General features: G+C 47.2%; 2 protein-coding genes across 2 annotated transcripts in view; one reads left to right on the forward strand and one right to left on the reverse strand.

The window, feature by feature from the left end:
- Positions 1–428: 428 nt before the first annotated feature.
- si:ch211-191a24.4 (uncharacterized protein LOC100150331 homolog) lies at positions 429–5,652 on the forward strand. The gene is made up of 4 exons (XM_061078374.1): positions 429–530; positions 1,615–1,783; positions 2,323–2,441; positions 4,197–5,652. Exons 2-4 carry the CDS (start codon positions 1,617–1,619, stop codon positions 4,832–4,834), a joined length of 924 nt encoding a protein of 307 aa, XP_060934357.1. The 5' UTR covers positions 429–530; positions 1,615–1,616; the 3' UTR covers positions 4,835–5,652.
- A 436-nt stretch (positions 5,653–6,088) lies between these two features.
- Positions 6,089–18,568, reverse strand: part of LOC133010993 (PH domain leucine-rich repeat-containing protein phosphatase 1-like) — a 25,108-nt gene continuing 12,628 nt past the window's right edge. The window contains exons 6-16 of the mRNA XM_061078669.1: positions 16,803–17,030; positions 16,310–16,512; positions 16,146–16,206; positions 15,965–16,060; positions 15,022–15,177; positions 14,716–14,916; positions 14,338–14,500; positions 13,018–13,148; positions 12,811–12,927; positions 9,565–9,997; positions 6,089–7,859 (exon numbers count right to left, since the gene is read on the reverse strand). Coding sequence (XP_060934652.1) covers positions 6,711–7,859; positions 9,565–9,997; positions 12,811–12,927; positions 13,018–13,148; positions 14,338–14,500; positions 14,716–14,916; positions 15,022–15,177; positions 15,965–16,060; positions 16,146–16,206; positions 16,310–16,512; positions 16,803–17,030 — 2,938 coding nt within the window. The 3' untranslated portion in view covers positions 6,089–6,710. The remainder of the gene's footprint in view (positions 7,860–9,564; positions 9,998–12,810; positions 12,928–13,017; positions 13,149–14,337; positions 14,501–14,715; positions 14,917–15,021; positions 15,178–15,964; positions 16,061–16,145; positions 16,207–16,309; positions 16,513–16,802; positions 17,031–18,568) is intronic.

An 18,568-nucleotide genomic window follows, 5' to 3' on the forward strand; every position in this document is an offset into this window, starting at 1 on the left:
GGAAAAGGTTTCAATGTATATTTATATATTAAATATTTCAAGCAATTCTGCAGCTATATTTTTAGTTGATTCCTTTATTTTTTTTAGTGAAGCATATATCCCTTGAATCACCTTGTATCTTTTCTATATTGTTAGATACTCAAATACACAATTTTATATCTGTAATAACTTGATGTTATTCTCCGTTTTGTAAGAATTTTAACTTTAATATTGTGATGTTAGTCTCGTAAATATATGTACATTTTCCTGTAAAATTAAGACTTTTTTTCTAATAAAATTACAGATCTGAATCTTATGATATTTAGACTTTAGAATATTATTTAGAATATTGTGGAAGAACAACAGGTGATAAAATAACCACAGACTGTATGTAAAGTGTGTGTAGCTCACCTGTCGGTCACGTGGCCGCTTCACTTCCGCCTGCAGGTATATGGGCGTGGTCTTCTCCACCCGGACTCTGGTCGCTGAGGATTCTCTGATCGATTAATGGCGGAATAACCGGACTTCACGCTTCGTTCAGTGACTTCACAGTAAGTTGCTTCACTTCTTCACTGTTTGTGCGAAGTTTATATTCCGTTAAAGAACCGGAAACGTGTTTGTTCTTCTTCTGTGGTTCTGTTGTTGTGTTGTTGTGGAGATTCTCAGCTGCTCCTCCCTGGAGTTACAGGAAGTGAAACTTATTCATTTTCAAACAGAAGAATCTGTCGAGTTGTTTCCATCATGAATCTTCTCTTGTTGATAAACAAATAAACTAATAAACTGATAAACTGATAAACTGATAAACTGATAATCTGTCAGAGGTCTGTACGTGTGTGCGTCCTGACGTCATCGTGTGTGAAACCAGGGGCGAGATAATCGATACCAAGGAGACTTCATAAATAAACCTGAAAGTGAGAATATATTATTTGATATTAAAGCTGCAAAATGATATAGAAGCGTTTTGTGTTAACTGGAGAAAAACAAATCTGTTTATCTGAATTATAAACTTAATTAAAATCGTTAATTCAGAACAACAGAGCTGTTAATCTGAATTATTGGATAATTTTCATAAAAAAACCTCCATTTTACTCGTTTCTTTCTGAATTGAATATACTTAAATTATCTAAATTATCCAGAGAAACAGAGCAGATTTGTATAATTCTTTTAAGAGAATTCTATAAGATAATTTTTTATGAAAAAAATAATTCCTGAATCAAACTAAATAGTCGAGGATCTAACTTTTGATGTGTGTTTAGTTTAAACACACACGACTCACGCTGAGTCTCTCTTCTTAACACAGTTTCAATCAAAATCAATGTTCAAATAAAGTAAATATCAATAAAAAGCCTTTATTAGAGCCCGAGCACTGACATCAAAGGTGTCAGGTGAGACCCTATTGAAATTGTAAGGATTATTATTTTTTATTATTATTATTATTATTATTCAGGCAAATGAATTGGCTTTTTGAGGGCTTTACCATGCTCAACTTCTTACCAAAATTTGCAGAAAGTTAGAAAGTGGTGAAAATTTACGTATTCTGGAGGAATTTTCATTGTTATGTTTGTATTTGTGGATTCTCGTTCGGTTACCTGTGAAGTTTGTGTCTGAACTGAACTTGTGGTTTCCGGTCAACAGGAATGAGTCATCAGCCGCGGTCCAACCGGCCAAACCGGGACCGGAACGGGGACCGGGACAGAACCGGGGACCGGGACCGGAATGGGGACCGGGACCGGAACGGAGACCGGGACCGAACCAAGGACAGAACCGGCGACCATCGATATGACCGCGACTCCCACGACGATCGGTGAGCTCAGGGACCCGTGGCGTGTTCGTACCTATATGAAATGTGATGTTGACGCCACTAACAAGAGGATCTGACTCTGATGCTGGAGAAGAACACAGTGGCAGCAAGGGAACTGTAGTCCTGGGTACACTGGACTACAAGTGGATCGAGCCCAGAGATTGTGGCATCTCCAGCTCCTCCCACTTTCCACAGATGAAGCCAAATATCTCAGATATGAACTTTGCCCTCCAATTAGACCCGAGTCATCGAATATCTAATTAAAACCAAACTTTTCAGAAACATCAACACTCGAAAAAACATCAACTGAAAACGACAGAAACCAACTTGGAGACGATTTATATTTATTTGAGTTATTCTTTATTTTGTTTGTTGGCAATCAAGACATTTTAACTTTATTTATCTTTTATTTACAATCTTTTCCACTCAACATTAGTTATTTAAAATCAGTCAAAACAAAAAATACAGAAAACAAGGTCAAAGTTCCCACTTCTAACTTATATAAATAATATAACATGTGATTATGTTTGTTTGTGCCTCAGGTCGTCGTCTCGACCCCCGTACCTCCCCCGGGAGGACGACGCCCCCCCCAAGCGAGTGCGGGAGGCGCCTCGAGTCGAGCGTCACGACTCCAAGTGCACGAACATCTGCTCCAGGAGAGGTGAGTCAGGAGCTGCAATGCATTCTGGGTAGAATAGAACCCAAAACCTGCCGCGTCAGACTCTGGTTTCACTGCAGCTGGTTGGCTCCTCCCACTGGAAACTGGTCTAACTGGTTTCCTGCTGCTCACAGAGAGTTTAATGAATCCTGTAAACAGTTGAACCTGCAGGAACAGGAAGTGATAGGTGTAGAAACCATAGATATATATATATAAGGCTAGATGTCCCGACCAATGGAGTCAAACGTCCGCACATGGCGGCCATCTTGCCACAGTCAGCCCGCTCACCCATAACATTGTGCTGTAGTGGTAAGTACTTTTTAAATAATCATAACTTGCTCAATTTTCAACCGATTTTAAAACCGTTTGGTTTGTTATAAACGTCAGAGATGTAGATATGTCACTGCATACTTATGAGTAATTATGTTATTTTCAAAAAAATAGAATAATGTTATAAAATAGGTACATTTCCCTTTACAAATTATGGGTGAGCGAGCCGCCTGTGGCAAGATGGCCGCCATTTACAGACGTTCGACTCCGACAGTTATTTCCCCTTCTCACCTGCTCCTCCCCCTCCTCACATGCCCCTCCCCCTCCTTACCTGCTCCTCCTTCTCCTCACATGCCCCTCCCCCTCCTCACATGCTCCTCCCCCTCCTCACCTGCTCCTCCCCCTCCTAACATGCCCCTCCTCACCTGCTCCTCCCCCTCCTCACCTGCTCCTCCTCCTCCTCACTTGTTCCTCCCCCTCCTCACCTGATCCTCCCCCTCCTTACATGCTTCTCCCCCTCCTCCCCATCCTCACCTGCTCCTCCTCCCCCTCCTCACATGCCCCTCCCCCTCCTTACCTGCTCCTCCTTCTCCTCACATGCCCCTCCCCCTCCTCACATGCTCCTCCCCCTCCTCACCTGCTCCTCCCCCTCCTCACATGCCCCTCCCCCTCCTCACCTGCTCCTCCCCCTCCTCACCTGCTCCTCCTCACTTGTTCCTCCCCCTCCTCACCTGTTCCTCCCCCTCCTTACATGCTTCTCCCCCTCCTCCCCATCCTCACCTGCTCCTCCCCCCCCTCCTCACATGCTCCTCCCCCTCCTCACATGCTTCTCCTCCTCCTCCCCATCCTCACCTGTTCCTCCTCCCCTGCTCCTCATCCATCTCACCTGCTCCTCCCCCTCCTCACCTGCTCTTCCCCCTCCTCACCTGCTCCTCCCCCTCCTCACCTGTCTCCCCTGCTCCTCATCCATCTCATCTGTTCCTCCTCCTCCTCACCTGCTGCTCCCCCTCCTCACCTGCTCCTCCTTTTCCTCACATGCTCCTCCCCCTCCTCACATGCTTCTCCCCCTCCTCACCTGCTCCTCTCCCTCCTCCCCCTCCTCCCCTGCTCCTCCCCTGCTCCTCACCTGCTCCTCACTCTTTTCACCTGTTCCTCCCCTGCTCCTCCCCCTCCTCACCTGTTCCTCCTCCTCCTCACCTGCTCCTCCCCCTCCTCACCTGCTCCTCCCCTGCTCCTCACTCTTTTCACCTGTTCCTCCTCCCCTGCTCCTCATCCATCTCACCTGCTCCTCCCCCTCCTCCCCTGCTCCTCCCCCTCCTCACCTGCTCCTCCCCCTCCTCACCTGCTCCTCCCCCTCCTCCCCTGCTGGCACGGGATTAATTGGGTCAATTTTCTTCATATTGTGGACGGAAGGTGTAGAAACTATAGGTTTAGTGACAGTGGTCTCACCTGCTCCTCCCCCTCTTCCCCCCCCCCGCCCCCCCCCAGGTATCATGCTGATCTGCTCGGTCCTGACCAACGCCCTGGTGCTGATCTGTGTGATCGCCGCCCACATGGTGTCCTCAGGAATGTCCTCGGCCACGGCGATGGGCGGATACAACATCAACTCCAACATCAACTTCCAGGGCACGGAGCTGCAGCAGGTGCGGGAGCTGGACATGCAGTACAGCCAGATGAGGGCGCCCGGCCTCTACGGGGGGATCCCCTTCTGCCTGACCTTCGGGGTGGTCTCGCTGCTGTTCGCCGTCGCCGGCAGCAAGCCCCCCCACCTGATGTCCAGGGGGCTGCTGGTCGGAGCCCTGGTGTTTCAGGCGGTGGGCGCCGTGGGCTACGTGGTGGCCGTCGGCCTCTACCTGCACTTCATCATCGGGGTCAACGCCACGGACGTCTGCCAGAGGCGGGAGCGGCTGTACGCACGCAACGGCTACACCTGGATGAGCTGCGACGTGGGGGGGGCGGACGCAGCCGTGGCGCTGTTCGGCCTCATCACCGCCATCCTGTACGCGGCCGGCACGGCGCTCACCTTCCAGACCGTCCGGGGCGTGAGGCGCTACCAGCAGGAGAGGAAGAGGAGAGAGGAGGAGAGGTCCAGGGGTCCGCTGAGGGCCGAGACCACCTCCGTGTGAGGGGGGGGGCGGGGTCTGCAGCCTCCCGACCAATCAGCTCACTGGAAAGATTAATTCTCATTTCTACAGATTCTCACCAGGGACTAAAGTGTTTATTATAATGTTTGTGTAGGTTTTACTCCCAGGTCACAGTGGGTTGTTGTTGTTTGTTTCCTCGCTCGTTTCGACCACAGACTGTAAACAAAGATGGACGCCGCGTCTCCACTTCCTCCCGCCGCACAGAAATGGAGCCAAAGCATCAAACGCCGCCATCTTGTACCGCTTGGGGGGCGGAGCTGCAGTCCCAGCTGTCAATCAGGACATTTCATGGGGTGCAAATATCATCTAATGGAACTGAAGCTGTTGTTTCTGCACTTTTTATTACAAATACAAAGAAAAGTGGGTGTGGTTCCTCCAGCTCCACAGGACCCTCTTCTATCCGGAAGTTTATTACAAATCCTCATGTGTTAGTTTTCATCTGTGCAAAGGTTGTGTGTGTGCAGTTCACTGATGTGACGTGAAGAGTATTCACCGTTGGAGAATCATCTCTCGGCGTCTCTCTGAGGTCAGGACGCATCGAGAGGAAACGAACAAGGAGCTGAGAAGAATCAAACGCCACTGTGAACGTTAGGGTCCAGTATAACATTATAATTATGTCCTAGATGAAGACGTGTCCACTGGGATCAAAAGGGGACGGACACACTAATGAATAAGAGGATTATTAGCTGCCTATCATGTTTTTAATGTTTTTTTAATCTTTGTCAGAAGTTTGTCATGTTGTTGTATGTTTTTATAAAGTTTTTATCCACTCCAATTAAACCTCCACTAATGTGACTGTATTCAACTCGACTGTTTGTGATGTCAGCCAGTAGGGGGCGTCAGACTCTGCCTTCTGTGTGCTACCGCTGTTCACTTACTGACAGAAGAAATGAGTGAGGTCACGACCCGAGTCCTAAATTTCACCGTTTCACTTCAGGCTCGAGAAGAAGGTGACGTCACAGACGAGTTTCTGTTTGTGAAGCTCTCGAGGTTTTAACACAAAATGATGAATAAACTTTAATTCTCTCTGCAGCTGAAACAAGATCAGGCCAATGGAATCAGGTTTAGTTCAGATAACAAGGCAAAGAAGGTCACGGTGACCTTGACCTCTGACCACCCAATTCTCTGGGTTTCTGATATGATCACAGGAATGAGACAAACAGACTAACGCCTGATTTTAAGAGACAGATTGTGATGATGTGAAATCTCCTTCGCTCCACAAACACAAAGTCAACATGTGGTTATCTGAAAACTTTAATTTATTACATAGCAAAAGTAGCTCTTGTGCGATTTGCCGTCGTAAAGAGACTGAAACTGTTGTGAGAACAGGAATCGAGCTGGTATGAAACTGATCAGCATTCACTCAGCACTGCAGCACCACTCTGAACCCAGAACACCCCCGACCCCGAAAAACACAAACCTGGAAAACCTTATGGTCTTTTCTCTCAGAGAATATTAGTACAGTGACGAGGTCACTTTAAAGTTTTAAACTCCTAAGAGTTAGTTAAACAGTTTCACTAACTCCGACATCTGAGACACAAAAACATCGTGGTCCAAATCTCAAAGTACCATTCAACGCAGAAGTCGTCTCTGATTAAAAAGCAAAGTGCTTCTTCAAATTAAAGATATGGTAAAAGTCATTACATGTGGATTTAATCAACATAAAGTGTTATAAAAAATTGCATCGTTGCATTTCAAGGGGGCGGAGAGTTAACAGTCGGAAATAAAGTCAACAACAGAAACTGGAACGAAACTCAGTCTCTGGTCCGGGATCAGAGACGTGAGGTCTGAGGAGGGAGACTCGTCCCCGACCCCCCCCGACTCCTCCTTCCCCCCCGACGCTCTGGTGGGGGGGGCGTTAGAGGGGCGTGACGAAGTAGTCTGCAGGCTTCTGGAAGTTGTGCGTTTGCTGGTTGTGCGTCTGCATCTGTTGCTGTTGCTGCTGCTGGATGATCTGCCGCACCTCCTCCTCCAGCTCGGGGGGGATGATGAGCTGGTCGTCGGGGTCCGGCTGGGCGGGTGCGTTGAAGTAGCCCCCCTGCTTCCTGACGGGGGCGTCGCCGGCCTCCTCGATGAGGTCCTGGCTCCGCCCCTGGCAGGCGACCGAGCCGTTGGCTCTCGCCCTTCGGCCCAGAGTCCCGGAGCAGGGGGAGGAGGGGGGGACGGGGGAGGGAGGGTGGGAGGAGAGGGGGGGCGGCGAAGGCTCGTGGAGCGAGGCGACGGCAGGAAGGAGGTCTGTGCTGGGCTGAGCGTGGGCGTGTCTCTGAGCGTGGGCGTGTCTCTGAGCGTGGGCGTGTCTCTGCAGACAGTGCACGTCGGCCTCCACCTCCACGCGGCTCCCGTTGGAGAAGACGCCGGCGATGGGCTCCTCGTCCTCGCTGTCCAGGCCGTTGTCCGACAGCGCTCCGGAGAACTGCCTCTGGAAGCCCCCCCCCCCTCCGCAGGCGGGCCTCCGCGCGCCGGCTCGGCCCGGCGGGTTCGGGTGGGGGGCGGGGGGCTCGGCCTGCGGCGGCGGCTCCTCGGACGACGCCGTGGACCCCACCTCGCTGCTCATCTCCGACGTGCTGAACTCGCTGCTCGGCTCGCTCGCCGTCCCCGAGGACGCCGGCGGCATGGCGCCGTCGCCGCTGGCCGAGTACTGGTGCGCGCCGGTGTGTGCGCCCGGGCCGGGGCTGGGCGGGGGGGGCGGCGGCTCGCAGAAGCAGCAGCAGTCCTCGGTGATGCTGAGCTGGACGACCACGGCGCTCAGGCTGTCGGAGCAGCCGGAGCTCTGAGCCAGAGTCACCAGCTTCTTCGCCGCCGCCAGAGCGTCCGGCACGTTCCGGACCGCCTCCACCGCCTCGCCGGGGGACAACATGTCCCACAAGCCCCGGCTGCCGAGGAGGAAGAACTCGTCCTGGGGGCCGAGCGTCACCGTGGAGACGTGAGGTCGGGGGGTCACAGACGGGCACAGGAAGGAGTAACCCATCATCCTGGTGGAGTCGGTCACACCACTGACCTTGTTATCCTGCAGAGGAGGAAGAGGAGGAAGAGGAGGAGAAGAGAGGAGGAAGAGGAGGAGAAGAGAGCAGGAAGAGGAGGAGAACAGAGGAGGAGGAAGAGGAGGAAGAGGAGGAGAAGAGAGCAGGAAGAGGAGGAGAAGAAGCAGGAAGAGGAGGAGAAGAGAGCAGGAAGAGGAGGAGAAGAAGGAGTAAGAGGAGGAGAAGAAGGAGGAAGAGGAGGAGAAGAAGGAGGAAGAGGAGGAAGAGGAGGAGAAGAAGGAGGAAGAGGAGGAGAAGAGAGAAGGGAGAGGAGGAGAAGAAGAGGAGGAAGAGGAGGAGAAGAAGGAGGAAGAGGAGGAAGAGGAGGAGGAAGAGGAGGAAGAGGAGGAGAAGAAGGAGAAAGAGGAGGAGGAGGAGAAGAAGGAGGAAGAGGAGGAAGAGGAGGAGAAGAGAGGAGGAAGAGGAGGAAGAGGAGGAGAAGAAGAAGGAAGAGGAGGAGAAGAAGGAGTAAGAGGAGGAGAAGAAGGAGGAAGAGGAGGAGAAGAAGGAGGAAGAGGAGAGGAGGAGGAAGAGGAGGAGGAAGAGGAGGAGAAGAGAGGAGGAAGAGGAGGAGAAGAAGGAGGAAGAGGAGGAAGAGGAGGAAGAGGAGGAGAAGAGAGCAGGAAGAGGAGGAGAAGAAGCAGGAAGAGGAGGAGAAGAGAGCAGGAAGAGGAGGAGAAGAAGGAGTAAGAGGAGGAGAAGAAGGAGGAAGAGGAGGAGAAGAAGGAGGAAGAGGAGGAAGAGGAGGAGAAGAAGGAGGAAGAGGAGGAGAAGAAGGAGGAAGAGTAGGAGAAGAAGGAGGAAGAGGAGGAGAAGAAGGAGGAAGAGGAGGAAGAGGGGGAAGAGGAGGAGAAGAACGAGTTAGAGGAGGAAGAGGAGGAGAAGAAGGAGGAAGAGGACGAAGAGGAGGAGAAGAAGGAGGAAGAGGAGGAAGGGGAGGAGAAGAGAGCAGGAAGAGGAGGAGAAGAAGGAGGAAGAGGAGGAGAAGAAGGAAGAGGAGGAGAAGGAGGAGAAGGAGAAAGAGGAGGAGAAGAAGGAGGAAGAGGAGGAAGAGGAGGAGAAGAAGGAGGAAGAGGAGGAGAAGAAGGTGGAAGAGGAGGAAGAGGAGGAGAAGAAGGAGGAAGAGGAGGAGAAGGAGGAGGAAGAGGAGGAGAAGAGAGCAGGAAGTGGAGGAGAAGAGAGAAGGAAGAGGAGGAGAAGAGAGAAGGAAGAGGAGGAGAAGAAGGAGGAGGAGAAGGAGGAAGAGGAGGCAGAGGAGAAGAAGGAGGAAGAGGAGGAAGAGGAGGAGAAGGAGAAAGAGGAGAAGAAGAAGGAAGAGGAGGAAGAGGAGGAAGAGGAGGAAGAGGAGGAGAAGAAGGAGGAAGAGGAGGAGAAGAAGGAGGAGAAGAAGGAGAAAGAGGAGGAGAAGAAGGAGGAAGAGGATGAAGAGGAGGAAGAGGAGGAGAAGAAGGAGGAAGAGGAGGAGAAGAAGGAGAAAGAGGAGGAGAAGAAGGAGGAAGAGGATGAAGAGGAGGAGGAAGAGGAGGAGGAGAAGAAGGAGGAAGAGGATGAAGAGGAGGAAGAGGAAGAGGAGGAGGAGAAGAAGGAGGAAGAGGAGGAAGAGGAGGAGAAGAGAGGACATTAACATAACATGTGAATCTTGAGCTGTGATTTCCTTCCTGATCCTCAGAGACGATGACTCGGCGTGTTTACCTCGGTGATGACGGCGTTGTGCTGGCGAACCCTCTGAAACTCCGCCTCCTCGGTGACGCGGTGTGCGGTGGACAGCTGCAGCGCTCGCCCGTCTCGACACAACACGGCCTGACAGCGGCCCACGTTCGCCGCCTTCAGGGTGAAGCAGCCTCCGTGCTCGCCGGGCGCCACCGGGTCGTGTCTGATGTGGCACAGCGCCGCGGAGCCGCCCATCCTCTGCCCGGCCGTGCCCAGCTTCCTCTGCATGGTGAGGAAGGTGTTGGTCATGTAGTCGTCGTGCCGCTGGCTCCGCTGCAGCTCCTCGGCCAGCACGTCTCCCATGGTGCACTGCAGCAGGTACGGCACCTCCACGTTCCGGTCGCCGTCGAACACGCCGTACAGAGCCTCGCGGATCCCACAGAAGCCGTCGAGCGCCAGAGCAGCGACGCACAACCTGAGGACACAGACACACACCAGGAAGAGCAACAACATCAGTGGGAGGTTTGAGCACTTGTTTTATTTAAAGGGGAAATATGAGGAAAACTCCACTTTCGTAGTGCGCGTTAATCTGGGTATCTACCATGTCTACTAGGGATGGGGGGGAATTTTTTTTTTTTTTTAAAACATATTTATTGGTTTATCGGGGGGGGGGGTATATGGGGGGGGCAACCTCACCCCAGAGCATGTTGACCAGCTCTTGTTTTTGCACAAGAATCTAAACACACCCAAGCACTAGCTTTGCATCTCCTACATGCAAACAACAATAGCCTACTTCTTGTTTATTTCAAAGTTTATATTTTAAGTAAACTGTTATTAATTCTATTTAATTTACCTTTTATTTATTGTTTAAAAGAAGCCTAAGTGGCTTACATTTCTTAATCTGTCAGTTTGTGTGCAGTTGACAGGGGCTATACAATAATAGGGAACATTTTTATTTATTTCTCTATTGGCTGCCCGGCAGTCATTAAGTTAATGTTAATATTTGAAATAAAACTTGTAAAGCTCTAAGTGAATTTGACTGTGTTGTATTTGAAGGTTTGATTCAACTTTTTTCCATGGTCCAGTATTTAAAAAAAAAATAACCAAAAGAAATCCCAGGAAATCGTAATATCGAATTGCAATACTTACAGAATCTCAATACATATCGTATCGCCACCTAAGTATCGTGATAGTATCGTATCGGGAGCTCCCTGCAGATTCCTGTCCCTAATGTCTACCGTCCCAAAAACTCTCGGAAAAACAACTCCCGCGATTTGTTGTGGTTCCTCTCTGTCAGAAACGATCCACTAGATGGCGTGGAATGGGATTACGAGCTAAATACACGTCATGTTCGAAACCATGACGTGTTCGAAACAGGTCAATCTGAGGAGATGCTGTTTGAAATGATCCTTGTGGTATTTTGACCAAAATATGTTTCAGACATTTCATTAAGACCCCAAGGAACCATAACTGTGGTAAAATGGGCATAATATGTCTCCTTCAAACCCTGTACAACACTCCGCTACATATACACTTACTTCACATCATATGTGATATGTGTTAATATACACCATATTGATATTATATATCATTCTATACAATAATATTGTCTTTTGCACACTCTGTCTACATATTCTTACACTCATAGTATATTATATTATCTATTGTATAGTCAAATACTTATATTTATACCTCTACTATATATCATACTCTTTGTATATTCTTTGTATATATAAGTCTATATACACATATTTATACATGTGTACATGTTATTATTATTATTATTATTATATTTACTATTATTATTATATATACTGTTGCTGCCATTATTACTATATACTGCTATTATATTGGTATAATTACTATCATATATATATATATATTATGTTATATTATATACTATATATACTGTACTATTTTTATATACTGTCTAACAATAACATTACCATCATATCATCAGTACTATTACCATCATCTTGCCACTGCACCTTATCTACATATTTATCTTGTGTTTCTGGTTTTATTCTTTCTACCTCAATATTTTTTATTTTATTCTATTGTATTGTATTTTATTGTATTCAAATATACCGGCTGCTATGACGACTTAATTTCCCTTCGGGGATGAATAAAGTTATCTATCTATCTATCTATCTATCTATCTATCTATCTATCTATCTATCTATCTATCTATCTATCTATCTGTATCTATCTATCTGTATCTATCTATCTGTATCTATCTATCTATCTATCTGTATCTATCTATCTGTATCTATCTATCTATCTATCTATCTATCTATCTATCTATCTATCTATCTATCTATCTATCTATCTATCTATCTATCTATCTATCTATCTATCTATCTATCTTTCTGTATCTATCTGTATCTATCTATCTATCTATCTATCTATCTATCTATCTATCTATCTATCTATCTATCTATCTATCTATGTATGTATCTTTCTATCTATCTATCTGTATCTATCTATCTATCTATCTATCTATCTATCTATCTATCTATCTATCTATCTATCTATCTATCTTTCTATCTATCTATCTATCTATCTATCTATCTATCTATCTATCTATCTATCTATCTATCTATCTATCTATCTATCTATCTTTCTATCTATCTATCTATCTATCTATCTATCTATCTATCTTTCTATCTTTCTATCTATCTATCTATCTATCTATCTATCTATCTATCTATCTATCTATCTATCTATCTATCTATCTATCTATCTATCTGTATCTATCTGTATCTATCTGTATCTATCTGTATCTATCTATCTATCTATCTATCTATCTATCTATCTATCTATCTATCTATGTATCTTTCTATCTATCTATCTATCTATCTATCTATCTATCTATCTATCTATCTATCTATCTGTATCTATCTGTATCTATCTGTATCTATCTGTATCTATCTGTATCTATCTGTATCTATCTTTCTATCTGTATCTATCTGTATCTATCTGTATCTATCTGTATCTATCTGTATCTATCTGTATCTATCTGTATCTATCTGTATCTATCTATCTATCTATCTCTCTATCAACACAGGAAGCATTTCTCATGTGTAGTGGGAGGTTTGTTCCAATCTTTGAAGGACGTGCGGTGAAGCATCGTTCTGTATTCATGCATCAGTTTGTGTTCGGCCCGATCAGCGACCTCAGAGAGTGGTTTGGAGGTTAATATGAATCTGAGAGATGAGACCGGACACTGACTGAGGACGGAGGAGCGGTTGGATGGATACAGAAACAGAAGGAGAGAGAGACACTGACTTGTTCTTGGCTCCCGAGGCCTCGGTGTAGCCGTGGCTCCAGACGGCCGGCGCCCGGTGGCTCTCGCTCACACACGTGGCCGAAGGAGACGGGTCGACTCGGAAACATCGGATATTGCTGCGGAGAGGAGGGAAGAGGAGAACTGAAAACGACGGCTCTGTTGGTTTTGTATATTTTTAACGCTGTGTTTACGTCTGAAGTTCTCACTTGAGGAGCTCCAGGCTCTTGTGGTCCAGGTTGAGGCGCGGGTTCCCTGTGAGGTCCAGCTCCTGGAGCTTCGGAGGAAGCGTCTCGGGCAGAGTCACCTCGGTCAGCTCGTTGCAGCTCAGGTCCACACACTGAGGAGCAAACACACAGGGCGAGCGTCAGCTGAGTCTGAACACTGTTGTATTCAAAAACACTTGCTTGTAGTTATTATTGTTGCGAATAATTTACTTTAGATTTCTCTAGACAAATGTTGAAAACATGCAGGCGAGAAAGAGGAGTTTCGAAAGACTTAAAAAAGACTTGTGCAGCGATACTGGATCCATTCTTCTCTCCGCCCTTGTTTCTACACTCACACAGAGATTAGGGAGTTACCGAGAGATTACCGAGGATTTCCCGATCTGGCCCAACCCCACGAAGAACCACGGAGGTGGAGAGAAAGACGGAGAGATATAGAGGGAAGGAAGGAGGAATGGCGTGGAGGTTCTTCCCCTTTGCTGATGCACAGATGATTAGTGTTGCAAAGGGGCGGAAACTTTCCACGGGAATATTAATCTCGGGAATTTTGAAAAAAAAAAAAAACTACTCAAATTAAACGCTGAGCAATAAAAACATCATTCAAAACTCTATTTTAAAGATGTATGGAACGTTGAGTTTCAACCCTCCACTGTGCATTCTTCCATCACATGCACAGATAACTCCCAGCATGCTTCACTCTACAGCAGGGCTATTGAGGCCTGCTGTAGAGTGAAGGACTAGTCAGGTAAGTTTCCATGATATTACTGGGAAAATATATTAGCATGCTGATTGAGGATTGTTCATCTGTTCATCTAGACTATTTCCATTCATTTATCCATCAATTGTAAAATATGTTTACAGACGATTCCAATTGTTTGGCTAACTATTTATATCTCTGGCATTGTATTAGTGTTTTTTTACAAACTTTTTTCTCATCTTATTCTACAGAACAATGCCACGTGCACTCTCTCATGTGTGGAGACATTTCACCTCATCCAATGTAGAAGGAAAGGCTGTGTACATTTGCAAATACTGTGCAAAGACCTATGTTAAGAATGACACAACGATGCAGAAGCATATAGTCAAGTGCCCAGAGTTTCCTCAGGGCTCAAATCAGCCTATGACACAACAAAATGTTTATATTCATGTCTGTATATGACAAGGTAAATACAGTTAGTATAAATTACCCACAACATTTCCAGTTTATTCCTGTTAATTCCCATGGAAAGTTTCCAACTTTGAATATTCCCGGAATTTTGCAACCCTACAGATGATACAGGAGTTAGTGGAGGTGTAGAAACGAACCTTGATCTCCGGCAGCTGCAGGACCTCTGGGAAGGCGTTGATGCAGTTGGAGTGGGCTGAGAGCGTGTGCAGGCGCTGGCAGCTCAGGATGGTCGTGGGCACGCTCCTCAGTCTGTTGCCACTCAGGTCCAGCTCCTCCAGCTGCTCCAGTCGGGCCAGTTTGCTGCAGGAGGCGGAGCTATGAGGTTACGTGTGCAGCGCTTTATGTTTGGGAAGCACATTCGTCAAACTCAACTCTCTGGACTTTGTGTAACATGCACACACACTCCAATCAGACAGACTCCACTTGCTTATCTTTGTATATCGGCTCATACACCTGCGTCAGAAATGTTTTTTACTTCCTCACTCTGGTTCTCTGACATGTTCAGGTCTCCCTACCTGGCCGTGAAGGTCTGCAGCTGGTTGTAGGCGAGGTGAAGCACCCGCAGGACGCCGTGTCCCGGCAGCAGAGGGACACACTTGTCTGTCAGACTGTTGTTGGTCACGTAGAGCTCCTCCAGGCTGCTGGAGCTGTCCTCTGATAGGCTGGCTGCAGGAAGGCTCTCCAGCTTGTTGGCCGACACGTTGAGGTTTCGCAAGCTGCAAAGAAATCACAGCAGAGAAGAGCAGGTTAGAACTTGAAAAAATGAACGAGAGAACAAACAGGGAGAGGAGGACCAGTGGATTGTGTGTTGTTGTGTTCACCTCTGTGCTTTCATGAACAGGTTGTGTGGGAGCTCGGTCAGGAAGTTGTGTTGGAGGTCCAGGACCTCGAGCTGTGACCTCTCCAGCCGCTCAGCCAGGCGACTCACCTGGTTCCAGCCCGACAGCAGCTTCCTCAAGCTCACACTGGACAGCAGCCTACAACACAAACAACACAAACAACACAACCAGCTCAGAGAGAGTGTGTGTGTGTGTGTATACTGTAAATCCCTCAGTGGGAGCAGCTCTGTTATACACGATGAGAACACGTTACACAAAACATCCTTCGCTCCAGTGACCTCATTTTCCACCTCATGTTGGAATAATGAACACACATAAGAATCATGAGCACATTGTTTGACCTTCAGCTGTAATAACTCCCGTGCTGTGTGTGGACTCTGAATAAAATGGCTGACGTCATTAAGAAGTAACAAAACATATGATCACATTTCTGTGTGTTAAATAAAAAGCGACGTGGGAAGTCAACTGCGTGCAGAGTTCACATTGAATTGATGTATTTCTCTTGGAATCCAAACCAAAAGGTCCCATTTTATTATAACAGTGGTTTAGTGTCTTGGTCGTAACATTGAGCTCAACCTGCATTTCATTAAGTTTTCTCTACAGCCTTTAAAAATGTGCATGATGGTTCTATTCCTTAGATCTTCGGTTCAGAAAAGAACACGACAACAATAGCTTTAAAGGGAAGAGGAATTTTGTTTTGTTTTAAATCAATTACCAGTTGCTCATTGGTTCCTAAAGATATGAAGCTGAATGGAAATCCAGTGTATATCCAGATCCAAAAGGTGGCTGAGTTAGTCTGGTGTGTTTGAAGCTCAGTCAGTACCAGACATCCTTTGTGTTTCCTCTGTGTGTGTGTGTCTGTGTGTGTGTGTGTGTGTGTGTGTGTGTGTGTGTGTGTGTGTGTGTGTGTGTGTGTGACGCTCACCGTATGGGCAGCTCAGTCACCGAGTTGTGACTGATGTCCAGCACCTCCAGCCGGCTGCTCTCACACACCCAGTCAGGGACACACTCCAGCTTGTTCCTTTAAGATAACAAACACAGTCAGTGGGTTCTGTCCCCGGCTGTGAACGGGACAGTGAAGTGTCTCCAGCGAGTCGTCTTCATACCAGGACAGATCCAGCACCGTCAGATTCTCTGGCACCGGTTGAACCTCCAGCTGCTTCAGCTCTGCAAACACAACATGAAGATTTCTTAACAGGTTCAGTGTGAGTTCAGTGTGAGACGTGATCTGTCGGACGCCTCCTCAGCTCATAGTAAGTGGTTGTGTTACCGTTATGTGCGGCGTGCAGGCTCTTGAGGGCGTGGCCACTGACTCTGAGGAGGGACAGAGTGTTTCTGTCGCAGCGGAGGAGCTCCAGCCTGCAGAGGGCGCTGACATCCAGCTCGTGTAGACCAGTGTCCCTCAGGTCCAGCTGGACGATGTGGACCAGATGCTCCGGGTCTCCCACTGTCACCTTCTGAAGCTGGTTCAATCTGAGCAGGAGAAATAATGAACAAAATCAAACGGGACAGAAAGAAGAATGACTCGATGACTTCAAGCTGGTTGTTTCGGCTGCAAAAATAAAATGTAATTAAGCTCAACAAAATCATGTTAATGTCATAGATAACAAGACTTTTTCAATTCCACAGGACCAAGAGACCAGGACATTAAAATATTGAGCACATTTTTTCCTGCAGCCTCGAGGGAGGTGTTACATTTCAGCCCAGCTTTTTTTCCAGTATTGCTTCTATAAACGTCAGCGTCTGAGTGAGGATCCTCTTACCGCAGATCTATGTGGTGAGCGGGCAGCCACTGCAGTCCCACCAGGTCCAGGACCGAGAGCTGGTTCCCTGCCAGGCAGAGTCTCTCCACGCCCCTGAGGTTCTCCAGGACGGCCGGGACACAGACGAAGCAGTTGAAGGACAAGCCGAGGTAGGTCAGGCCCTCCAGGGAGCCCAGCTCCGTGGGCAGGGAGCTCAGGAGGTTACTGTCCAGGAGCAGCGTCTGCAGGCTGGACACAAGCAGACCAGGAGTGAGACTCTGAAGACCAACTCCAGGGTGAAGTGAGAAGTTCATGTCCTGGTTAGACACTGTAGTTATGATGATGAAGCTTCTCTCCTCGAACAACAGGATTTGTTTACGTTATGAACGAACCAGATGTGTGTTTATTAGACCAAGAGAGATAAAACATAGAGTTTAAACAGAACTCATAATTTACACCTCCCTCAATCTTCATTAACTGTCGTCACCGTGCATCAGTTTAATAAATAAAGACGATTAATCATGGAAAGCATAAAGATTTGTAGACATGTACAGCCGGAGCCCACAGACTGTGACGGAGACCTTCTGTGTTATTGGCTCCTGTAAACACCACAGTTTAAACAAAGATGGACGACGTGTCTCCACTTCCCTTCGTCGGAGAAAAATGAGGCGTAGCAGCGATTGTGCAGAGGAGCCTCAGTATCAAGGTTCAGCCAAAACACAAACTCAACCAGTCTCAGCTGGTTTTATATCAAATAACGTGTTAAAACCAAACTTATTAGAAACATCCACACCTGAACATCAGTGTGATAAGAGAACACTAAATACAAGCTGCTGATCGGGACGTTAATTGAGCGTCTGACCCTGAACACCGGGTCATCCGGGGACGACTCAGTTCACCTGGAGAGAACTTCTGCAGCGTCAGGACAAAAGTCTGGTTCCCGGCCAGTTGTTCATCCAATACAGAGACGGATTAATCTGCTCTGATGGATTCACGGCGAGCGCCTGCCCGACGTCTCCGTCAGCAGAGGTCACCTCAGGTCGCCGAGGACACATCGTCTCTGGTGACGTGAACATACCTTCCGAGTTATCCTCACTAGGGTTGCAAAGGGGTGGAAAGTTTCCAGTAAATTTCCGGAAACTTTCCGGAATCTTTCCATGGGAAGTTTAACTCGGGAATTTTGAAAAAAATAAAAAAATACGCAAATTAAACGCTGAGCAATAAAAACATCATTCAAAACTCTATTTTAAAGATGTATGGAACGTTGAGTTTCAACCCTCCACTGGTCATTCTTCCATCACATGCACAGATAACTCCCAGCATGCTTCACTCTACAGCAGGGCTATTGAGGCCTGCTGTAGTGTGCAGGACTAGTCAGGTAAGTTTCCATGATATTACTGCGGAAAATATATTAGCATGCTGATTGAGGATTGTTCATCTGTTCATCTAGACTATTTCCATTCATCTATCCATCAATTGTAAAATATGTTCACAGACGATTCCAATTGTTTGGCTAACTATTTATATCTCTGGCATTGCATTAGTGTTTTTTTACAAACTTTTTTCTCATCTTATTCTACAGAACAATGCCACGTGCACTCTCTCATGTGTGGAGACATTTCACCCCATCCAATGTAGAAGGAAAGGCTGTGTACATTTACAAATACTGTGCAAAGACCTATGTTAAGAATGACACAACGATGCAGAAGCATATAGTCAAGTGCCCAAAGTTTCCTCAGGGCTCAAATCAGCCTATGACACAACAAAATGTTTATATTTATGTCTGT

The sequence above is a fragment of the Limanda limanda genome, chromosome 9, assembly GCF_963576545.1.
Source record: "Limanda limanda chromosome 9, fLimLim1.1, whole genome shotgun sequence".
Taxonomy (NCBI): Eukaryota; Metazoa; Chordata; class Actinopteri; order Pleuronectiformes; family Pleuronectidae; genus Limanda; species Limanda limanda.

Excerpts from the sequence above, each read along its gene's own strand:
- si:ch211-191a24.4 (XM_061078374.1), top strand. The coding sequence starts at position 1,617 with ATGAGTCATCAGCCGCGGTCCAACCGGCCAAACCGGGACCGGAACGGG. Across the intron at positions 1,784-2,322 it reads CGCGACTCCCACGACGATCG|GTCGTCGTCTCGACCCCCGT; the intron begins GTGAGCTCAGGG and ends TTTGTGCCTCAG. Across the intron at positions 2,442-4,196 it reads GAACATCTGCTCCAGGAGAG|GTATCATGCTGATCTGCTCG; the intron begins GTGAGTCAGGAG and ends GCCCCCCCCCAG.